Source organism: Euprymna scolopes, chromosome 19 (genome assembly GCF_053919585.1).
Source record: "Euprymna scolopes isolate OS-2025 chromosome 19, ASM5391958v1, whole genome shotgun sequence".
Classification (NCBI taxonomy): Eukaryota; Metazoa; Mollusca; class Cephalopoda; order Sepiida; family Sepiolidae; genus Euprymna; species Euprymna scolopes.
The window spans coordinates 34505749-34529243 of record NC_136500.1 but is presented as its reverse complement, the minus strand read 5'-3'; the positions used below and the strand labels follow the sequence as shown (position 1 = coordinate 34529243).

Below are 23495 nucleotides of genomic sequence, written 5' to 3'. Positions count from 1 at the left end.
AAAATTAAAGAATTAATATTTATAAAGTTATCTCAGCCAGATGTAAAAGCTCGATAAAACCAAATAGGAGATAGAGCTTATTTATCTTCCATCAGACTATCCATTCACGTGTAATCACCTTTTTCTTCGCCATATTCCCTCTGCTTCACTTTTTTGTTATAAAGTAAGATCTTTGACTCATTTGTTGTTTCATCAAATACTTTTGCATGCAAAATCCGATCCTGCATTTTGCTAATGCCTACCCTCTGATGAGAAGGAAAGTATTTCTTCGAAACTGCGGATTAAGGACTATCCACTTATCAAGTGTTTCCTTTTCAGATTAAATATGTTTTTAACTTTTTCAAAATGTTTTTTAACATGTTTTATTAACTGTTTGCTCGTATATATAAAGAATTATAATAAGTTTAGTATGAAAAACTTTAAAACAAGATATATTTTTAATATTTATATAAACAATCCAAACCAGATGAAAAAGCTCAATTATCCAAAAATGGAGAAGAGCTTAAATATAAGAAAATAAAATTTAAAAGATCTGCATACAAGGAAAAAAAACAGAAATTTTATTATCTGACAAGTAATACTAAATTAAAAAATCTTTAAACCGCGGCGTTTCAAAGTATGCCTACTTCTCAAAGAAAAAACAAATAGCACAATATAATGATAAAATACTGTTTCAAGCATAAAATAAAACTGCAAAATATAAATACTAACATATTTGCATAAGTTTTTGACATTGCATAGCAAATAGGAATTACTATAGCAACAAAGAGTTCTAGAATATCAAATAAGTAGGGAAAGTCAATGGAAATCTGTAGATTAAAATTCCTGTTTGGTAATATCCAGATGGTGGGGATGGGGAAACTATAATTTCTAAATATTTCAGATGTTAATTAAATTTGATCCTTAGTTATTAGACACCAATTAAGCAAGATTCCTTGAATTTCAGTCTCTTAAGACCCCTTAAGCTTAAGCCTTACATTTTAATCACTTTCTACATAAAAAAATTGCAACAAGGACAGGGGGGGGTGACAGTACATTATACATATTTACATGTGTATATGCCATATATTTACATGTGTATATGCCATATATTTACATGTGTATATGCCATATATTTACATGTGTATATGCCATATATTTACATGTGTATATGCCATATATTTTCATGTGTATATGCCATATATTTACACGTGTATATACCATATATTTACACGTGTATATACCATATATTTACATGTGTATATGCCATATATTTACATGTGTATATGCCATATATTTACATGTGTATATAAAATATGTGTTAAAAAATTAACCAGTGTCTAAATTATTTTTATGGATAATTATTTTACATAAGTGCAGAGAAATATAAAAAAAACCCTTTGCATTTTCAAAATCAAAATGGTGGTCATGCTCTATAATGTGGGGGGGAAAAATGTTTACTTTTATGATCCTATATTCTCATGCCGAGACTGCATTGTGTTTTGCCAATATATAAAATTATGTGTAAATAATGGCTTTACTTAAAGTTTAAAATCCAAAAGCCAAGAAATAGGGTTCAGTTGTGCTCTAAACTGAAACATTTATGTTGAACATGCCCGTCTTAACAAAAGATCAACTGCTGATTTCATGAAATTATTTTCACATAATTACTTTAATTAAAGCTAAACATATAAAGGTCAAATATCATGGCTAAATTGTGTTCTGAAAAAAAAAAAAAAAAAAAGAAAAAAGAAGAAATCCAAACGCACCAGTTTTCTAAAAGAATCTACAGTTGATTTTATAGGCTCGGCCTTTCTGCTTGTGCAGTGATAAAATTTCTCAATTGCACTTGTGATATTAGGTTGTATAAAAGTGTTAACTTTAGTTCAAATTGGACTTCATTCTTTATCTGGATTTTTTGAATTATCGATACTTATCAAATGCATTCCAAGACGAAGCCTATGTAAGAACAATCCCAGACACACAGCTCGGTGGTGGAGCATTTGACTACAGATTGAATGATCTCCTCCCTGTTCAAGCCTGAGTGTAACTTACCATTTTATTTTAATTTTTTTCTTATTAATGAATTCAATTTACAATAAAAGAAGAGGTACCATTTAAAAATCGCCACAAATCATTTGCTTGCATTTTTTTTAAACAAATCATTTTTTGCATATTTTAAAACTAAACATTAATCAGAATGACTTTCCAGGGCATTCATCATCAAAGCAAAATATCAGCTGACTTAATATTGTAAACAAACACAGACAGAATTTGATGAATGATATTTTTAAAATTTTTTTGCAAATTAGTCCAATGGGCAAATAATTCTTTGCAATCTAATATATAAGAGGCAAAATGGGTGTGAGCGTTTGTGTTTGTCCATGAAAGGCTTTTCACATCGGGCTTCTCGCGTCGGTTAGATTCCATGAGAAGTACTTCCATCTGGCATCAATTGAAATGAATGGCTCTCGTCTTGGGGAGGCCTCGACCTTTACTCCTGATCTTAAATGGAACGCATACATTAAATCCGTTGCCAAAGCCACTGGAAAAATGGTGAGATCCTTCTATCGATCCAGTAGATATCTCACTGCTGATGCAATTCTCTATCTATATAAGAGCCAGGTACGTCCAAGGATAGAATACTGTTGCCACATCTGGGCAGGAGCTGCTAGAAAGAACTTGTCCTGCCTTGATAGAGTTCAAAATAGACTTTGTAGCCTCGTGGGAAATGTCCTTTTTTCTTCCCTGCAACCTCTATCTCACAGAAGAGATGTTGCGAATTTGTCTCTGCTGTATTGTTATTTTCATGGAAAGTGTTCGACTGAGCTTCAGTCTGTGGTCCTCCCTCGCCAAACTTTTACAAAAAACAACTGTTTAGCTGAAAACACTATTAATAATTCCTCCCACTCTTTGTCTGTGCCTAAACCTAAACGTAGATTCCATGAACAAAGCTTCTTTCTTAGAACTGCACGCTTGTGGAATTGTCTTCCATTTTCCTGCTTTCCAGCTGACTACAATATAGTTGTCTTCAAGTCTAACGTAAACAAGTTTTTGATGAGCTGTTCCATATAAGTTAACAAATTTACTGAATTTCCATTACTAACGATTACTATATTGTCCAATTTCTACTGTAAACTCTTAACCCTTATCCTCGAGTGGCCTCTTGGCCTTGATAAGGGGGATACTTATGTAAAAAAAAAAAAAAACCTCTTCCAGATCGTAATATCACGCATTTGCAAACGGACATTGTCTCTATCTTTTTTTGACCGAATTAAAGAAAATTCCCGCCGTGCAGTCATTCCCAGTATTTGTCAAAGCGAAACCGATTGAAACGCAACCGCCTGGCCAAGTATTTAAAGTAGTCATTTAGATGTTTTGCTATAGCTTTTTATTTATTTGAATTCAATAAAATAAAAAGCTATAGCAAACATCTAAATGACTACTTTAAATACAGTTCTTGATTTCAAAAAAAGAAAAACTAAAAGATTCATCTGCCTTACTTTTAATGCTAGGTTTATTTTTGGTGTCTTTTCAATTCAATAGAAATCCTCCTAAATTTGCTGATGAGGAGACCGTGCTTACCAAAAAAACTATGTATAATTGTTCTACGTGACTTCATGTATACCACAAATAAAAAGCACGGATTTCCGAAACGATCGTACAGATAATTGACTTTGTTGTTGTTCCTTCTTATGAAACTGATTTTTAATTTAATTAAAATTTGATTTTTAAATTAAAAAATTTTTTTTTTAATTTTTAAATTATAAATCACATTACTTAATATTGAATTAGCTCTAGGACATTTAACTATCGAGCTTATTATATATCTAAATTACAACGAGCATTTCCTGTATTTTAATTAAACTAGTAATTTCACTATTACATTAAAATACACTTAGCTCTTTAGACTATTATTCTAATCTCCTTTAAATTATATATATATATATATATATATATATATATATATATATATATATATATATATATCATTAAAAAACTTTTTAAAATACTAACATTTAATATACTAATGTATATTAAATACATATTGTTAAAACACTTTTTAAAATACTAACATGCTGCCTGGTCATAAAATACACTTAAATATATTTTAATGCATGCAAATTTCGTATTTATTATTAGATTGTACCCAATATATAATAGTAATGTTTTCAAAAGTTAAAGAGTATATGAATTGGCTGCCATCAGCTAGAATCGAAACCTAAACATATAGTTTTCTAGCATTATTCGCTGCTATCCGATTTAAGTCCATATGTATAAAAATAACAGAAATAACTTGAATTTGTTACATAGGTCCAAATCCCCTGTACATCAAGTTTCAAGTCTGTAGACTGAAAATTGACAGAGTAGTTTGGTAGAGACTGTTCTGCCCACAACAGGCAAGGTAACATGTATGTTACCTTGTCTATACTATGATTTCTGTGTCTGGTCAAATACCTTGTTCATTCCACAAGCGTGTGTGTGTGTGTGATATATATATATATATATATATATATATATATATACACGCTTGTAGAATGAACAAGGTATTCAACCGGACACAGAAATCATAGTATATCGAGCTGTTATTTCCATCCTCATGTACGGTTCTGAGTCTTGGACTCCACACAGGCATCATATTCACCAATTGGATGTATTTTATGAGAGCTGTCTGCGCTCAATCTGTGGCATTACCCTTTGGGACAAAGTATCCAACGCTGACTTTTTCACAAAGTGCAATATTCTGGAATTGAGTCATTCCTCATTCAATATCAACTGCAGTGGACTGGTCATGTCCTGAGAATGTCTGATGACAGGATACCAAAAAATCCTAATATACAGTCAGTTGGACGGAGAGAAAAGGAATGTGAGGCGACCATCACTGTGGCACAAAAAACGAGTTAAAGAGCAATTTGTCTTCAATTGGTATAACAAAGAGTGAAAATTACTTTGTTTTGAGGATATTCACTGTTTTCATTTTCACTTCGGTATTGAACACTCTTGTATAAACCTTGTTACTTTGCTAAAAAAATTCATTGGTTGCTTCACCTCTAGAAAATATTAACCTAGAATAATTTATATATATATATAAAATTTTTTTATTTCCGTTTTATCTGTTTGGTTACATATGTTTCAGGTGTTGGATCATGTTTACGTAACAACCACTTCTGTAAGGTCTGACGAGGCTGTTAGATCGTAAACATGGTCCAACATCTGAAACCAAACAGATAAAACGGTAATAAAAAATAAAACACATATGTGCTCTGCAATAGTACTGAGCACTCTCTGCAGGTTTTTACTAATTACCAGTTTTACCATTATATATATATATATATATATATATATATATATATAAGCTGTGTGTGTGTGTGTGTGTGTGTCTAGTCACTAATAGGGACCTATATGGTTGACTATTTTAAAAAACTGATTACATATAATGATAGAAGATGTATTGAGACACAGGAATGGGTATGTTTGATCTGGCAGAACAGTGGTTCATTAAAATTGTGGAGTCTGGTCCACAAAGTATGGAAATAAAAAATTAAAAAAAAAAAAAACGTTTACAAGTGTTTTTGATATAGATGTACATAAGAATACTTTGATAAGTATGTTTTAACTTAAATAGGGATGGTATAATAAAATTGTGGGGTCTGCGTTCGCGCCTGGCCTCCATAGAATGGAAATAAGCACAAACATTAATAAAGATTTTTCATATCTATCTGCGTAAGTATACTTTGATAATTATGTTTCAGTTTGAAGAAATATGGTATAATAAAATTATGGGATGTTTGTTCGCACCTGACCGCCATAGAATGGAAATATGTCACAAAGTTTAACAAGGTTTTTTAATATAGATCCACAGAATATTGTGACAAGTTTTTCAGTGTGAACAGGTATGGTATAATAAATTATGGGGCTTATCTATTTTATTTCTACTTTCATCATATTTTGCTTTGGTTTTGATACCCCCCCCCCCCATTCGAAGCTATCTCTTTACAACCCTTCCTTTTCATAACCTATCATACTTTCATAAATCAGAGTCCATTTTCTGTAGGCTGTTTTTGAACCCAGTCAACGATGGGTACTTTTGCTAGTATATATATATATATATATATATATATATATATATATATATATATAAAAAAACAATCAGATTTTTTTTTCCTCAATATATTTTCACAAAAGGCACATAAAAATAAAAGAGCAAATCATTTAAAAATATAATTTTAAATAAAAAAATAAATGTTATACAAAGATTGTTAAATTTCTGGTGTAAAAAAAAGTTGTGAGTAAAATTATTTTGCATCGTTTGTTAATCTTCAAGTATTTGTCTTAATCTTTTTCGGCAAAATTAACCGACGTGAAAACTTAAAATTTGTCATGCACGTTAAATTGTATATAATTTCGATTTATCACTTTTCCCAACAAAATTTATAAATTATTTTTTTATTATTTGGACTATTATTCTCATCTTGGTTGTTTTTTTTTTCACGTTTCGTCCGATGTAACCTCTGCCCATTTTCAGGTGTATTCACACTGGATGTTCCTATTTACAATGCCTCCCCACGAGACAGAATTAGACACCAGGGTCGTTTTTTAATGTAGAGAAAAGGAACAAAAATAAAAATTGTCTCAGTCGTGAAGGATTTTTCCTCCACTGACAGAACAAGAAATTGAAGTGCAGCATCTGAAGAACAGATACTACACTTTGATCTTGACCCGAAGGCCAAGTGGTGAATAGTGAAAAATGTTTAACCATTAGAAATTCAGAATTTATAAATATTTGAATAACTTTGTCAACATTTAATAGCATCTCATTACAGATTGTTTTTGTCATCATATTTAGTTAAATGTTCATTTTGCATTTGACAACTTTTAGAAATGGACTTCCAAACTAACATCTCTGGCTAGGTTTTTATTACTCTTTCTTGGAAATCCAGTCATCACTTCATTATTATTATTTTTTTTCTCTCCTGTAAACTGGACTTGTCACTTCAACTGTTCTATATCGATTAACTCAAGAACTCGTATCAATTCTTTCAACGTGACCAAACCATCAAAGCCTGCTTTTCTGCACACATCTCCCTACACTGTAGAGATTTAATCTTCCTCTGAGGTCATCAGATCTAAGCCTGTCTTTTTGGTTGGTTGGGCTGACTCTTTAACAAGTTCACAATGCCCTGAACACTGGCTGATCAGGGACACTGATTCAAGATTGCTTCTGTTATGAGTGCAAGTCATTTGCAATTCCAGTGACAGACCTTGCAAAGGTGAAGGTCCAGCTAGATCGATGACTTCATGGATGAAGTTACCTGGGTGTCGTTGAAGGACGTGACCGAACCAACGAAGGTGTTTGGTAAAGAGATTTTTAGGAGTAGATCCTTCAAGACTTGCATTGTTAACTTATTGTATCATTCTTGTTCAATTTCTCTCCATGCAATACATGTCCTCAACTCTCACTGGCTGGGTTTCACTTCCATTCATCACAATACATACACATGCCGATAGACTATTTCCCTTGAGTGATAGGGAGTTCCTGAACTTCTTCCATCCTAATCCTAAAGTTTGCAATCACACTAACACCTGCACTACCTTGTGCCCCAATAGTATCACCATGGTAATAAAATTTCAACAATTTCAATAGTTTTACTGTACAGATATTGTTTCTCTGCATCCAAGTTCTCATCCATCTTTATCATCTTCCATTTCTCATGCACAAATTTTATATCATTAATTTGAGAACAATATATATCTCAAAGTTCTGTAAAATCCAGGAATGAGTTTATGCGATTGAAATAAGATTTATGCTAAATTTACATTTCTGTCCAAGTTATACAGTTTGAAATAAATATAGCATAAAAAAAAAAACAAAAAAAAAAACAAAGCAACATTTCCTTGAGCATTGTCAAAAGGTCTGGCTTTAAGAGAAAAACTAAATACAGATTGTGAAAAATAATGAGATTATATTAAACATAATATAAGCTGGCTAAAAAATTCAATGTGATGAACAGTGAAGTAGAAAGAATGTACTGTTTCTGCTGCAGATGAGAAGGGAGGAGAAGGCCAGAACACACAAAAGTATTTAATTCCTTTTACCTCTTCAAATCATTGAAAGGATTACAAATTGTAATGGTATGGTTAATTCATCCTTAACTAACCTCTTTCTCTCTCTCATATATATATATATATATATATATATATATATATATTAGCAAAAGTACCCGTCGTTGACTGGGTTCAAAAACAGCCTACAGAAAATGGACTCTGATTTATGAAAGTATGATAGGTTATGAAAAGGAAGGGTTGTAAATTTGGGTTGAATTTGGGGGTATCAAAACCAAAGCAAAATATGATGAAAGTAAAAATAAAATAGATAAACCCCATAATTTATTATACCACACCTGTTCACACTGAAACACTTATCACAATATTCTGTGGATCTATATTAAAAAACCTTGTTAAACTTTGTGACATTTTCCATTATATGGAGGTCAGGCGCGAACGAACATCCCATAATTTTATTATACCATATTTCTTCAAACTGAAACATAATTATCAAAGTATACTTACGCAGATAGATATGAAAAGTCTTTATTAATGTTTGTGCTTATTTCCATTCTATGGAGGCCAGGCGCGAACGCAGACCCCACAATTTTATTATACCATCCCTATTTAAGTTAAAACATACTTATCAAAGTATTCTTATGTACATCTATATCAAAAACACTTGTAAACGTTTTTTTTTTTTTAAATTTTTTATTTCCATACTTTGTGGACCAGGCGCGAACGCAGACTCCACAATTTTAATGAACCACTGTTCTGCCAGATCAAACATACCCATTCCTGTGTCTCAATACATCTTCTATTATTATATGTAAGTTTTTTAAAATAGTCAACCATATAGGAGCCTATTCGTGACCACACACACACAGCTTTATATATATATATATATATATATATATATATATATATATATATATACACACACACATACAAATATTAACATATAGCTACTTTTTTTTTTATATAAATAAAAAAATTAGCTATATGTTAATATTTTTGTTCACACAGGATTCACTTATAAACTAATTCATTCGAAAAAAAAAAAAAAAAAGTTGCGAGCTAATTTACAAATTTTAAAAACCATTTTTTTTTTTTTTTTACTATTTAATATGCAAAGCTAAATTTATTATAACATCAATATGTTTAATAATAATTTTTAGGGTGTGTGTGTGTGTGTATATATATATATATATATATATATATATATATATACATATACACACATATATATAATCAAGATTGTCTTCTTTTTGACTTCCAGTTTCTACTATTCATTTAGTTGGAGAATTAGACCTGGTCAAGCGGATAAGAAAACCATTCTTAACATGGGGTGAGGATTACATTCTCTAAGAGGAAGAAAATTAATAAAGAAGCTAAAAGTGATTATCCTCAAATGGTTTTTGACTTCTGGTTCCTGCTAACGATTCTGCTATGTGATGAATGCCCTAGAAAAGTCCCTTTTAATTAATGTATACCAGTTTTAAAATAAGCAAATGAACTTTGCTGTTTTTTTTTTCAGAATAACATTTAAAAATGGATAAACAGTAACCAAAAGAGATTTTTCTTGGGCATTCATCACGTAGCAGAATGGTCAGCAAAAACCAGAAGTCAAAACAACATGCGATTAAGAAGGGGCGATATCTTGTTTATCATCGCCATCCCATTTGCAGAACAAACACTGGAAGAGCATACTACCTTGGGTATAACCAATTTTTTGGGTTAAGTTCAAAATTAGTCCCCCATTGATGACAAACGATTGTAAAAGGATTTCTGCGGGTCTGTAAGCTGCCTAGTAAAGACTGAAAAAGTCTTGTTTTTATCAGAGATTTTTTTTGTGTTCAAATATTAAAATGAAACTAGGTGTTATGAAAACGAGGTGAACTTTAACATTTTTTTTTTTTAAATTAAAAAACTAAACAAAAAAAAAAAAACAGATTCTTTTATGTATAATTCTTTTTTATTTATTCAAAAAATGTAAGTTGAAAAAAATAAATAACTTGTTACATTTTAATGTTGGGGGGAAAAAAAAAAAAAAAAAAAAAAAAAAAAAAAAATGAAAGATTTTTTCATGCAATTTCCTGTTCCCTTTTAACATACCCCGACTTCATTAACAAATTAGTGAATGAGGTAATGCTAGCAACAGAACTGTGCTTCACAAACATAGAACTAAAAGACTTGGTGCTTCGTTATTAGAGCGGAATTCCAAATATAGAATTTTGAGTAAAACCAATGATCTCTACTTAATTACCATGCCGCAGTAATAAATACATCCAAAAAATTACAAAAAACGATAAGGTAGAAAAAATTTCCAAGACAATTCTAATCCTAAGCCAATTTAGCAAAACTCTATTTTCACAAATTTTGCTAAATTGGCTTAGGATTTTCAAGAAATAACTACACCCCCTCCCCATTATGATTTGAACTATATATATATATATATATATATATATATATATATATATATATTAGCTTAACTCAATTTTCGCTAGTTTTCTTTGAAAACTGTTTTCATTAATAATTACTTTTCTATCTCATTGTTTTTTGAAATTTTTGGACATGTTCATTATTGCAACATGTCAATTAAGGAGATATGATTGGTTTTACTCGAAATTTAATATTTCGATTTTTACTTTAACAAAAAGGCACCAGCGACTCAAAGAAATATCAGAGACGTTAAGTATAATCAAATGGTTGGCAGGGCGTGGCTTAATCGCCAACAACCTCTGTCTTAAAGTGTCCTGACCAACGTATTGGGGGGTGGGGGAAAGAAAAGAAAAAAAAAAAAAACAACAAAAATCGGGTATTCAGCATAGAAGGCAACAAACGAAAAAAAAAAAAAAGGTTAAAAAGAAAATAAATATGTAACAAATAAATATAAGATAAGGTACTCTTCTAACTACTAGGATAAGTTTTGTTTTAACATATTTTAAAGCTTTTGTTCTATTTAAAAAACAAGCAGTGTCGAGTTGGTAAATTAAGCTGACAAGAACATGACATTTTTGGGATATCATTAACAGCTCAAAACTCGAAAAATAAACAAAAGACTGATAGAAACCCACCCAATAAGTGTCAATGTGACATTTACTGGGCAAATTTTGTTTTATTTTCATGACTTTTTAAGCGATTATCGCGAGTTCCCTGTTGTCAGTCATCCTGTCATCATTCTAATTAAATAGACACTTTAAAATATGATCAGTCATACATTAACTTATCCAGGTAGGTAGAAGATTATCTTGCCTTTGGTAACATTTGAATTTTTATCGGCAATGTTGACTTTATTTATTAAATGGATGGAAAAAGTGGATAGGAATACAAATTTTAGCGAAACAAAATTAGCAGTTAACTGTACAGCCTAGCAAGAAAAAAACAAAAAAAAACTCAACTGCTAATAACAACGACTAATAACTAAGAAATGTTTTTTCACACTACTTTTATTCTTAACTAAAGAAAAAAAAGGACACTGAAATTGTTTTGTTTGCTATTCTGGAAGATTACATTATTTTTTAGTTATTTCATTTCATTGCCCCCCCCCCCCCAAAAAAAAACTAATAAAAACAGAAGGGGTTATTTCACTAGGTAGCCGACAGGCCAGCAAAAATCCTTTTACAATCGTTTGTAAATGGAGGATCTATCTTGAATTTAAGCATTCTTTATTTTAACTACTGCATATTGTCTTTTCGATAAAATTACGGGCAGATGTGCAGTTTAGATTGTAAAGATAACACTTGCATGACAAAAAAAAAAGGGAGTTTTTTTTGTTTTTTTTTTTACATTACACTGTTGTGATGTCACTTAAGAAAATGTAAATGATCGAGTCATTAGTTCCATTTTCTTTTTTTCAACTTATTGTAGCAAAGCAAAGAATATATTTTACTCCCAACCTATTTTAATAAACATTAAAGTTATAAATTTTGAAAAGAATGTATTTCTTAATCTGAAAATGAATAAAATTAAAAAAAAAAAAAAAAAAAAAAAAAAAAAGAAAATGAATAAAGAAAATAAAATTAAAAACCAAAGCAAATAAAATTGAAAATTTTCTTAAATTGATTAAAAAAAAAAAAACAAAACAAAAAAAAACAAATGCAATTGAATTTTTGCCACTTATGCAAGACTGGGCTCGCCGCCATTGTATCTGCCAAATTACAGGTGTTGGGAAACGTTTATGATAAAAAAACTGAAATGGTTCCGTTTTAAATACGATTATTTTATTGGTAATCAAACTTTTTAAACAAGTGTGATTATTTCACCGTGCAAGCACGTTTTTCTTTTAAGAAAAAAAAAAAAAAAAAAAAAAAAAAAAAATTGTAAAACACGCATTTTTAAAGGATGAGTACACTCATACAGGTCTGCCAAAAGTTTTAAGTATAATGCGAAATTTTTAGCTGGTACTGTTTGCTGCTAACTTCGAGTCGCCTATTCCTCTGAATCACCCTTAAAATTTATTATTTATAATTTTCTTATTAATCTGATAAAGTTCCTCCATTATAGGTACTTAAAAGTTAGAATTAAGCATGGTCAAAAAAGTGGAAGAAAAAAATAATTTTTTTTTAAAACAAATTAAAATCTATTAAAATTCATTATTTTTAGGCAACTTGTTTTTGTCCAGAAAGATAAAAGCCTGAATTTTATCATATGAAAAGTAGAATAATATAAACCTTTTTCTATTTTTCATAGAATTTAAAATTTTCAGTTTTCCCCAAAAATTATTCACCGATTTTTATCTCGATAGATATACCATTTGAATATTTTTTAAAAAGGGTTCTTGAACCAATTAGTTTTTTTTTTTGTTTGTCTAAACAAGATTTAGGACGATTTGCTATGAGAATATACAAAACTATTATATAACATGGTACGTTTTTGTTTCGGATGATTATTTTAAGCATATTTGATAAGGAAGGAGGGAGTTTTTGTAAACCAAAACATATATATATATATATATAAATATAGATTATAAAAAAAAAAAAAAGTACACCGTTATAAAGTTCATTCTTCACTTAACAATCGACGAAAATTTTGTATTGATTGGATAATTACTTGATTTTTGGTTGATTTTTAAAAAGAGAATCCTTAAAAAAATACTTAGTCCCTACTTGCGTTTTAGCTGTGCCTAGTAAGAATCGAACTAATTAGCAAAAATTATTACTTTCTTATAAATTTAGCCATTCATTTCAAGGAAAAACATCAATTAAAAAGTGTAGCTAAAATTCCATTTGGCAAATTATGCTAAAAGCGCTGTTTTTGCCAAGTTTTAGCAAAGGCCTTAAAAAGACAAAAGAGGACGCATCTCATTTAAAAAAGAAAATCAATATAAAACTTCCTAAATCATCGCTTCAAGAATAAAATTCAAATTTATTATAACTAAAAATAAAACATACAGCTTAAAACTTATTAAACTAATCTTCGACAATAAAAAATCTGGGTCAGTTATGATCTTTATTTTATTATTCAAGGTTGTAAAGATTACAACTTCAATAACGTTCTGATTTGCTTTACAGCAGCAAAGTAAACCCAAACATTCAAACTGATATCACAATATGCCGAAAACTTTAAGTCTATAGTGGACCTGAACAAGCTTTCCCTGCTTGGACCTGAACAAGCTTTCCCTGCTTGGACCTGAACAAGCTTTCCCTGCTTGGACCTGAACAAGCTTTCTCCCTGTCATAAAATTAATTCCTTTTCACGTTTTATTTTTTTCTGCGGATTATCGAATTATTGTTGATAACAAACTTAACTTTCACAGCAGAAAAAAAAAAAAAAAAAATTTATTTTTTCAGTTTATTTAATGACTTTTAACATGGGGGATCACTTTTCAATTATAACGTTCTAATAAATTGATACCCCACTTTATGTCCAGCACACCCCTCCTTATTAAGGTTTCACATGTTCGATGTGGTATAAAATGAAATAAATCAAATATTTTTGTAAAAAAAAAAAAAAAAAAAAATAGTGCTTATTCATTTTTGGTATCGCGCTACTTTTAAATAGTTATTTTTCAGGTTAAATTCAAACATTATAATTGAAAAGTGATCCCCCACATTAAAAGTCATTGAATAAACTTAAAATTTTTTTCCCTAAGTCTGTTATCAATAATAATCAGCCAAAAATATAACAAAACGTGAAAAGGAATTAATTTTATAGCAAGAAGGAAAGGATGTTCAGGTCCGGGGGGAGGGGGGGGGAAGGGAGATGCATATTCAGGCCCAAGGAGGGGGAAGAGGAGAAGAAATTATTTTATTGTTTAGTTTTCTACTAAAGAAATATAAAATGTGACGCTTATTTAGAAAAAAAGACAATATGGAAAAATACTTTATGTACTAGTCACGGGAGGAAGACGTCATATTCCAAAAAATCAGTGCTTATTCAAATTGGCACTTACATAAAGAAAATACAGAAAAGTCGGAATACTCTGGCCAAATCACCACTAAAAAAATCGTCCACGTCCATCAAACTTAACCACCGAACTGGAACTCAAAAATGAAATGAAATTTATTTTATTATTACCAGAAAAGACATATTTCCCGTTATTAATTTAATAAGAACAAATTACTATTTCGTTATCTTTCTTACTAAAATGTTTTGTTACTCTTTTTTACTAAAAGGAAATAAAATTGTTAATTCTTTTATTTTTTTTCCATATGTACCTATTTTACATGGTTATTATTTTAGTAAGAACGAATTACTATTTTGTTACCTTTCCTACTAAAATCAATATTTTTTTCGTAATAGGCCGACCACCCATCAAAAATCACTTCAGTTCAAATTCTGTAGAAGTTAACATATTTAACTGCTTGACAAGTATTGCTTGTTGAGGTGGAATTTGACAATACTAATAGAATAGGCATAGACAAAAAAAAAAAAAAAAAAAAAAAAAAAAGAAAAACCAAGTTGTCGTTTTTAAAACAAATTAAAATCTATTATTCTTGAGTAACTTTTTTCCAGAAAGATAAAAGCCTGAATGTTATCATATGAAAAGCAGAATAATATAAAACCTTTTCTATTTTTTAATAGAATTGTAAATTTTCCTATAAAAAGAAAAAGAAAAAGAAAAAAAAAAGTCACTGCTATTTTTGTCTCGATGGATAAAACATTTAAATATTTTTTTTAAAAAGATTTTTGAATCAATTTTTTTTTTGTCTAAATAAGATTTAGGATGACTAAGTACCTGAATTTCAAATAATTCTATCTTATTTATTTTATTATATAAATTTTGTGTGGCGAAATTAAAAAAAAAATCTAAAATTTAATGATAGTTTGGAAGAAACTATGATAGCCTTGATAAACAAACTTGTTTAGTCCTGTAAATTTCCTTGTATTTTTAGCGTTTGTTTTGACAATTAAGTGAAGAATGGTTAATTCTTTTTTCATAAGTTTATATTATATATATATATATATATATATATATATATATATATATACATACACACGTTGCCTACATAACGCGTATGTATGGAAGCAGTATCCCAGTCTGTATTTGTATTTTCGTCTTTTTTTTCAGCAGATAATTATCGAATGGACACTATTCTACCAAATTATCAAAAACTTTTTTTTTTACAATCTAAGGGCTAGGTGTGTCAGAAATTTGGGAATTTTTTACACCCCTAACACAAAACTGTGAATAAAATATACAAAACTCGTAATTTCCCCTTTTAAAGTGGTTTGTTTAATTTCTTTATACTTCCAAAATAAACTATTAAAGTTTTTTAAAAAATAGAAATATGATTTTTTATAAAAAAAAAAAAAGAAAAAAAAAAGAAAAAAAAAAGAAAAAAAAAGAAAAAAAAAAGAAAAGAAAAAAAAAGAAAAGAAAAAAAAAAGTGTTTACAAAGTGCATGCGCACGCTCATGCAGCCATTTTTTCCACGTAATGAAATGAATTGAATTTTACGAGTTAATTTTTTTTTCATTTTTTTCATTTTAAAAATCTATCAAAATTATTCTATTGGTTCCATTTTTACGATATTTGCAGGTTTAATGTGAAATTTTATGCCCTTTCTAATAAACCGAATATAATATTCTACACAATTTTTTTTTTTTTTTTTTAAATTCACCTCTTCCCATTTTGAAATGTCTATTAAAATAATTTTCTCACCTAAGGTTTATAATCACAAATTGAAGATAAAAATAATCAATAAATAAAATAATCTAATTTAAAATAAAAACAAAGGAATAGTTATATGCAAATTTACCTGTAAAGTCAAAAGTTGAAAACCTTTCTTAAAAAAAAAACAAAAAAAAAACATGTTGATTTTTTTTTTTTTAAGTGGAACCTCATATTTTGAAAATATTGTCCAGTAAATATTAAGCACTTACTATAATTTTTTCTATTTCATTCTGTTGTTTTATTTTAGATATTTAAAAAAATATTTATTCCATAAAGAAGAAATAAAATATTTTAAATCAAAAACTCATGCATTTCTTTAGGAAAATATGTTGAGGGGTTTGTTTATAAAAGTAAACTTACTTATGAGTGAAGATGATCATTTTTGAAGTACGGTGACCCATCTTGACTAACTGTTGACAGCAAACACATGTCAGAAATAGAAAGGGGAGATTAATTATGGCACTTTTACGCCACCGTAGTTCTCAACTGGAAGAAAGGGAGACATACCCGCTCTGTTACCATCTGATATGACAATTTAAAGTCGCAGTATTTTTTAATATTTGCTTAAAAAATTCTTTTATTTAAAAAGTACATGGAATATAAAATATAAATATGGATAAATTCTTAACAATGAAGAATGGAAGTACCCACCGATTAGTATTTTTTATAGGTAAGTGATTTTTCGGAATTTATATATATTTATTATATTCAAAGTTAAAATTTGTTGATTTTCTTGAAATCTTTTTTAAAGAAAACCGATTAAAAAAAAACAAATATTGCATAATTTGCTATTAAACCTGTTACTATTTTAAAATTTGGTCTTGTTTCCTTTTATTGAAAAAAAAAAGAGGGTTTAAATTACATTTTTCAAGTAGTTATAAGCTTCGAAAGATAGTAAGTCTAATTATTCAAGTTTTTTTTATCACGCATTTTTAATGGCGACTTCTGACACTGCTATCTAAGGGCAATGAATGTGCGTTAGAGTATCAACTAAAGACTTACATTTAAAAAGTTGATTTTTAGAGATTTTCGTGTTTGTATTCTGTATTTTTTATAGGGGTCGCCATGTTTGTTTTCGCGCGTTAAAATAAAAGGCGACCAGTGAAAACAATAAGGAATACAGACCCGAATACCTCTAATAATTAATTTCTTAAAAGGTAAGTCTTTTTACATTTCCAGCAAAGTTTATCAATTTTTACTTTTGAATATTTTTGAATGGACATGGTGGCATCATGGCCACATAAACAACTTGTCTGTGCAATTAATCTTTCGGATTGAGTATATTGTAAAGCTTTATCCATTAGGCAAATTGGAAACCAAATTCTAAAAAAAAAAAAAAAAAAAAAAAAAAGGCCAAAATGAATTTTTTAAGGTCAAATTGCTTTTAAAAAAATGCTAAATTCGCGAAATTTGGCCTAAAAAATCAAGTGGTTCTAAAATGGGTGATCAATTTACTAGATCGTTACATTAGAAAATGAGCACGCCGACAAATATTTAGATATTTATATAATTTTTGTTGATAATATGATGGAAGTGTTTATTCGATAATAATCCGCTAAAAAATTGGGGGGGGGGGGAGGGGGAGTACGCCTTCCATATGTGCACCAAAACGAGTTTCGGAGGGTCCCCAAAAAATTAATTCATGGTCTTTTTTGATTAACAAAAGATCAAAATGACGTTTTAGTATATTTATGCGATGCATTTTTAAAATTATTTTTTAAATAGGATTACCTAATCAATAGTAAATAAAAAATATGCAAGAAACGTACAGAAAATCAACAGACACATGAGAAGTGATCACAGACCTTTTAGTTATTTTAATAAGTTAGGTGATATAGGAAAAGACAGCCCTATCCCACCAGAAGGTACCGTATTGAAATAACATTTAGAAACTCATTAACATGTGGAGGGCGATTTGAAACTTATGTACTTTCACCTAACAATTTAGTCAACAAAAGATACCATAAAACTTGAAAATGATAATAGTACGGCACCTTCTCCGCATGAGTACGAAGATTTCGTACCACATGGTCAGAATTTAAATTGGCGCTACTTCCGAAAATTAGAAATGTAAAAATATTAACGAAAAAAAAAAAAAAAAAAAAAAAAAAAAAAAAAAAAAAAAAAAAAAAAAAAAAAGAAAAAAAAACCCCCAAAACAAACAAACGATTTAATCTGGGAATCTACCTGTATTTGTGGTTGAGAACTCTAGCTAGGATTCAAATCCAAAGTACATTGACAAGGATGACCATACCAAATACCATCGACCCTAATTGGCCTTGTGCCTAAGTTTGTTAAACTTGTTTGGCGGAAGAAGATATATAAATCAAAGTGTACTAACTGTACTATATGTTCTGTCCTGGATCGGTGAGAGACTTTTAAGGCAATTTTACTTATTTCAACCCAGAGTGTCATTTTTGGGGATTTTGATTTTTATTTACATTAAAAATCGACCTTGAGTATCATTTCGCTCTCGTGGAGAGGCAAGTAAATAGGGACTTGACTAAATTAAAACGATTTTGAATTAAATAATATTTAGCTTCAAGCGTTTTAAGTGCTCACTTAAGTGCCACTTATTGATCCATGCTATTTTTTTTTTTAGTATTTTCAATTTTAAATAAAGTTTTAAATCCGTTTTTATTAAATTGTAAGGTTAAAGTACAAAATAGGTACAAAACACTCCCCATGTTAAGAATAGCCTTCTAAGTAATAATGTTATTTCAGCACAGATCAATAAGTCAGTGCACTAGTACCGCGTTTTAAACTGAAGTGTATTTTTTTGGCACTTGTGCATTTTAACATCCAGTGAAATTTTAGAAATAACAGAGAGGCGGCGCGACTTTGTTAACATTTCCCTTGTTTAAAATGAAAAAAAAAGTTAAAATAGACAAGTACTTTTTTTTTTTTTTTTTTTTTTTTTTTTTTTTAGATCCTAAACCAAGTTTTAGGTTTAGTTCTGCAAAATTCAGTAGAAGCACCAACAGTTTTAATAACGGATAACTGTTTAGAAAATGCCGAGTTAAGATTAAGATTAATTAAGATTAACGCTACCAAAATTTAAACGATCAATTTCGTTTACTTTACTCGTGTTAGCATTCACGAGGGTCACCACATGGAGGGGAGAGATATACGTACGAAAACACCATGCGAAACTTTCTCTTCAAAACAGACCAACTCACTTTTAATTTCTAAGAAAAAACAAAACAATTAAATAAAAGTTTGTTTTATTTTTAATTTCTAGATGGAAAAAAAAAAAAAAAAAAAAAAGACTACAATATAGTTTAGCACCGCCTAATTAAAGCGGACACTAAAGAATGCGCAAAACGAAAATAACATTTTATAAGAGCCAACAAGTAAATATCAATTTAGAAATAAAATTAAGAAAATATTTTTATAGGGCGATACCATAATAATAATAATAATAATAATAATAATAATAAATACATTGATTTATATTAAAAAAAAAAGTGATTTTAATAGTCTCGCTAACATACCGGCCTTCTTCTTCTTTTTTTTCTTTTTCTTTTTTTTTGCAGTTGCATCGGCACCATCAACAACTAAGCCAGCATCATCCTCATCAGCGATTGTTTTAACATCACTTATCACAGTCACTGGTTTAACTTTCTTACGTCTAGCGACGGAAGAAGTTTCATCTTGATCGGTGACCATTTTGGAGAAGAGGAGAGTCGTAAGTTTAGGTAAATAATTATCTACTCTTAGATTGTGAGAGAGCTCTCCTACTCTCGAAGAAGGGACACTTTCATTTATTTACTATTTTTAATCTTTCGTTTTTTTCATATTAAAATCCGTAATTTTTAAATTCCCGGAACATATATATTGAATTAATTATTATTACTCTTTTTTCAGCATTAAAACTGATTACGTTAATGTTTTAATTTTATTACATCTATTATCAAAATATTTATTTTTATTTGCCTTTTTAATTGAATAAATTTTTCCGTTTCATTTTGTGTATTTTGCTTATAGGAAACGATATGATTTGTATTTAATAATTTTTAAACTGTTCGATTGCTTAAAATAGATATATTTCAATAAAACAATTAGGGTTAGAGACTATTTTTCCCGCCATGTGAATTGTGTTATAGGTAGCTGTAAAAATACTGCAAGGGAAATAACTCTCAAAGAATTTAAAGAAAATTTCGGAGTTACGTTTCTTGTACAAGTCATGCACAGATTATTTGTGTTAATAGTAGTTTAATAGCACTAAGTTTGATATATTTTATTTTATTTTTTACATAAGAGTCACTTATTAAGGCCCGGAAGCCACTCGAGGATAGGGGTTAATGAATGCACAGTAGTCAATGGGACAACATCGTAGTAATCGTTAGTAGTGAAAATTTGGTAAATTGGATTACTTAAGGGGAGGGTTCATCAAGAATTTGTTTACGTTGGACTTGAAGACTACCAAATTGTAGTCAGTTGGAAAGCAGGAAAACGGAAAAGATTTACACAGGCGTGCAGTTCTAAAAAAGAAGCTTTGTTCATGGAATCTACATTTAGGTTTAGACACAGATAAAGAGTGGGGAAAATTATTGGTAGTGGTTTCAGCTAGACGTGTGGCTTTTGTGAAAGTTTGGCGAGGGGGAACCACAGATTAAAGCCCAAAACGAGCACCCGCCATGAAAATAACGATAAAGCAGAGCAGGCTCGCAAGTCTCTTCTGTGGGAAAGAAGTTGCAGGGAAGAGAAAAGGGCATCTATTTGAACAATCTATTTTGAACTCTGTCAAGGCAGGATAAATTTTTCTAGCAGTCCCTAGCCAGATGTGGCAACAGTACTCAATTCCTGGACGTACCTGGCTCTTATATAGGCAGAGAATTGCATCAACAGTGGTGGAGTGGTAGAAGGATCTCACCATTTTTCCAGCGACTTTGGCAACAGATTTGATGTACATGTTCCATTTAAGATCAGAAGTAAAGGTCAAGCCCAGAAGCTTGTCAAAACATGGAGCCTCTCCAAGACGAGAGCCATTCATTTCAATTGATGCCAGATGGGGATCAGAGCATTGATGATGCAAATATAGAAACTTGGTTTTAGATGCATTAAAAGTAACCAGCCACTTTTTCCCCATTGTACCACGTGCTCAAGATATTATTAATTTATTTATTTCTTCTTCTTTTTTTTTTTTTACAAAATGTATAATTTTTTGCATTTTAACATATATATGACCATTTAGTTATTTAATTTTGTTTCGTTGTTTGTAAACCAAAGTCTTCTAACAACAGTATTGAAAACCACAAAATGAAAATAGTCCTCTATAGTATCAGATCTGACCGAATGGTTAATTGTAGGCATAGACCAATTCATACCATCCAAAAAATTCCAACAAAAACCTAACAGCCAGCCATGGTTCTCCCCAGAATGTGCTGCTGCTATCGCGCACAGAAATCACTTGGTTCCCACCAGTTTTGGCAAATAACAAATAGGAACCTGAACAGAAGTGTGCGTTCTATCCCAACCATTATCAATGGACCAGAGGTCATCTCGTCAACGTCAGACAAGGCCAAACTATTTGCCAAGAACTTTGCAGCTAATTCTACCCTATGTCATCAACTCCCATATTTCCTCCTATAACACAGAACATGCTAGGTAACATACAAATATCCGTGCATGAGGTCGCCAAGCTAATCAAGAACCTTGATTCCAGTAAAGCAACTGGCCCTGATGGCATCCCAATTATAGTGTTTAAAAAGCTTCAACCAGAACTTGCTCCCATACTTACGAAACTGTTTAAGCGCTGCCTTAAGGAGAAGTGTTTTCCGACTCCCTGGAAGATCTCATCAGTTTGCCCTGTATTTAAGAATTCAGGTGATCGCTCATCCCCCTCTCAGTACAGACCAATAAGTCTCCTGTGTGTTATGAGTAAGTTGCTGGAATCCATATTAAATAGAGAAATAGTCAACCACCTCAGCAGAAACAACCTTCTTAGTGACACACAATATGGTTTCCGCTCTGCAAGATCTACCGCAGATGTGCTGACGGTTATATCTCACAGGATTAGTGAATCTCTTGACAAAAGCTTCCTTTCTAGGGCAATTGCGCTTGACGTATCAAAGGCCTTCGACAAGGTATGGCATAAGGGTCTACTTTACAAGATTTCCAGCTACGGTATAACTGGAAATGTTTTCTCAATCATTAAATCATTTCTCTCCGATAGGCTTATAAGAGTAGTGGTCGATGGACAAAAATCAGAGGCCTGCAGTATTAATGCTGGAGTCCCTCAGGGGTCAATCCTGGGCCCAACTCTCTTCCTGATCTACATCAATGACCTCCCTAAACACATACTTAAATCATTCGGTGACATCTCTGCTGATGACACGACCATCTATGGCAACACATCAAAGGCTGTAAATGACAAAGTTCTCTCTGATTCTCTCTCCTCTGATCTCGAGCGCGTGGTTCAGTGGGGGAAGACATGGCTGGTTACCTTTAATGCATCTAAAACCAAACTCCTATCCTTACATCATCAACGCTCTGATCCCCATCTGGCATCAATTGGGATGGATGGCTCTCGTCTGGGAGAGGCTTTTGACAAGCTTCTGGATTTGACCTTTACTCCTGATCTGAAATGGAACACGTACATCAAGTCTGTTGCCAAGGTCGCTGGAAAGATGTTGGGATCCTTCTACCGCTCCAGAAGATATCTCACTACTGATGCAATTCTCTATCTATATAAAAGCCAAGTACGTCCAAGGATGGAATACTGTTGCCATATCTGGGCAGGAGCTGCTAAAAACAGCCTATCCTGCCTTGACAGAGTACAAAATAGACTTTGTGTCTTAGTGGGGGATGCCCTTTTCTCTACCCTGCAACCTCTCTCCCACAGAAGAGATGTTGCAAGCCTATCCTTGTTTTATCGTTATTTCCATGGCAGGTGCTCGTCTGAACTCCAATCTCTGGTCCCCCCTCGCCAATCTTTCACGAAAAACACCCGTCTAGCTGAATCCACTGTGAAAAATTTCCCCCACTCTTTATCTGTGCCTAAATCAAAACGTGGATTCCATGAACAAAGCTTCTTTCTTAAAACTGCACGCCTGTGGAACTCTGTTCCGTCTGCCTGCTTCCCACCTGACTATAACTTGGATGTGTTCAAGTCCAACGTTAACAAATTCCTAATGAACCGCCCCCTTAAGTAAACACTTCATCAAATCTCCACACTAACGTAATGTACTTGCAATAACCCTTATCCCTGAGTGGCTTCCGGGCCTTGATAAGTGGTGACCATTGTGTAAAAAAAAAGGAAAAAAAAAAAAAAGAAAGTCTCTTATTTATGCTAAATAAACGTGCCGGTAATCTTGCAGTATAATTAACAGGCAAGGAAAAAACAACAT

At 30.9% G+C, this 23495-nt stretch overlaps 1 protein-coding gene across 1 annotated transcript in view; it reads right to left on the bottom strand.

Annotated features, from left to right (window-relative positions):
* The window catches only part of LOC145303508 (uncharacterized), a 61260-nt gene extending 41373 nt beyond the window's left edge, over positions 1-19887 (bottom strand). Inside the window, exon 1 of the mRNA XM_080144941.1 lies at positions 19638-19887. Coding sequence (XP_080001067.1) covers positions 19638-19812 — 175 coding nt within the window. The 5' untranslated portion in view covers positions 19813-19887. The remainder of the gene's footprint in view (positions 1-19637) is intronic.
* Positions 19888-23495: the final 3608 nt, after the last annotated feature.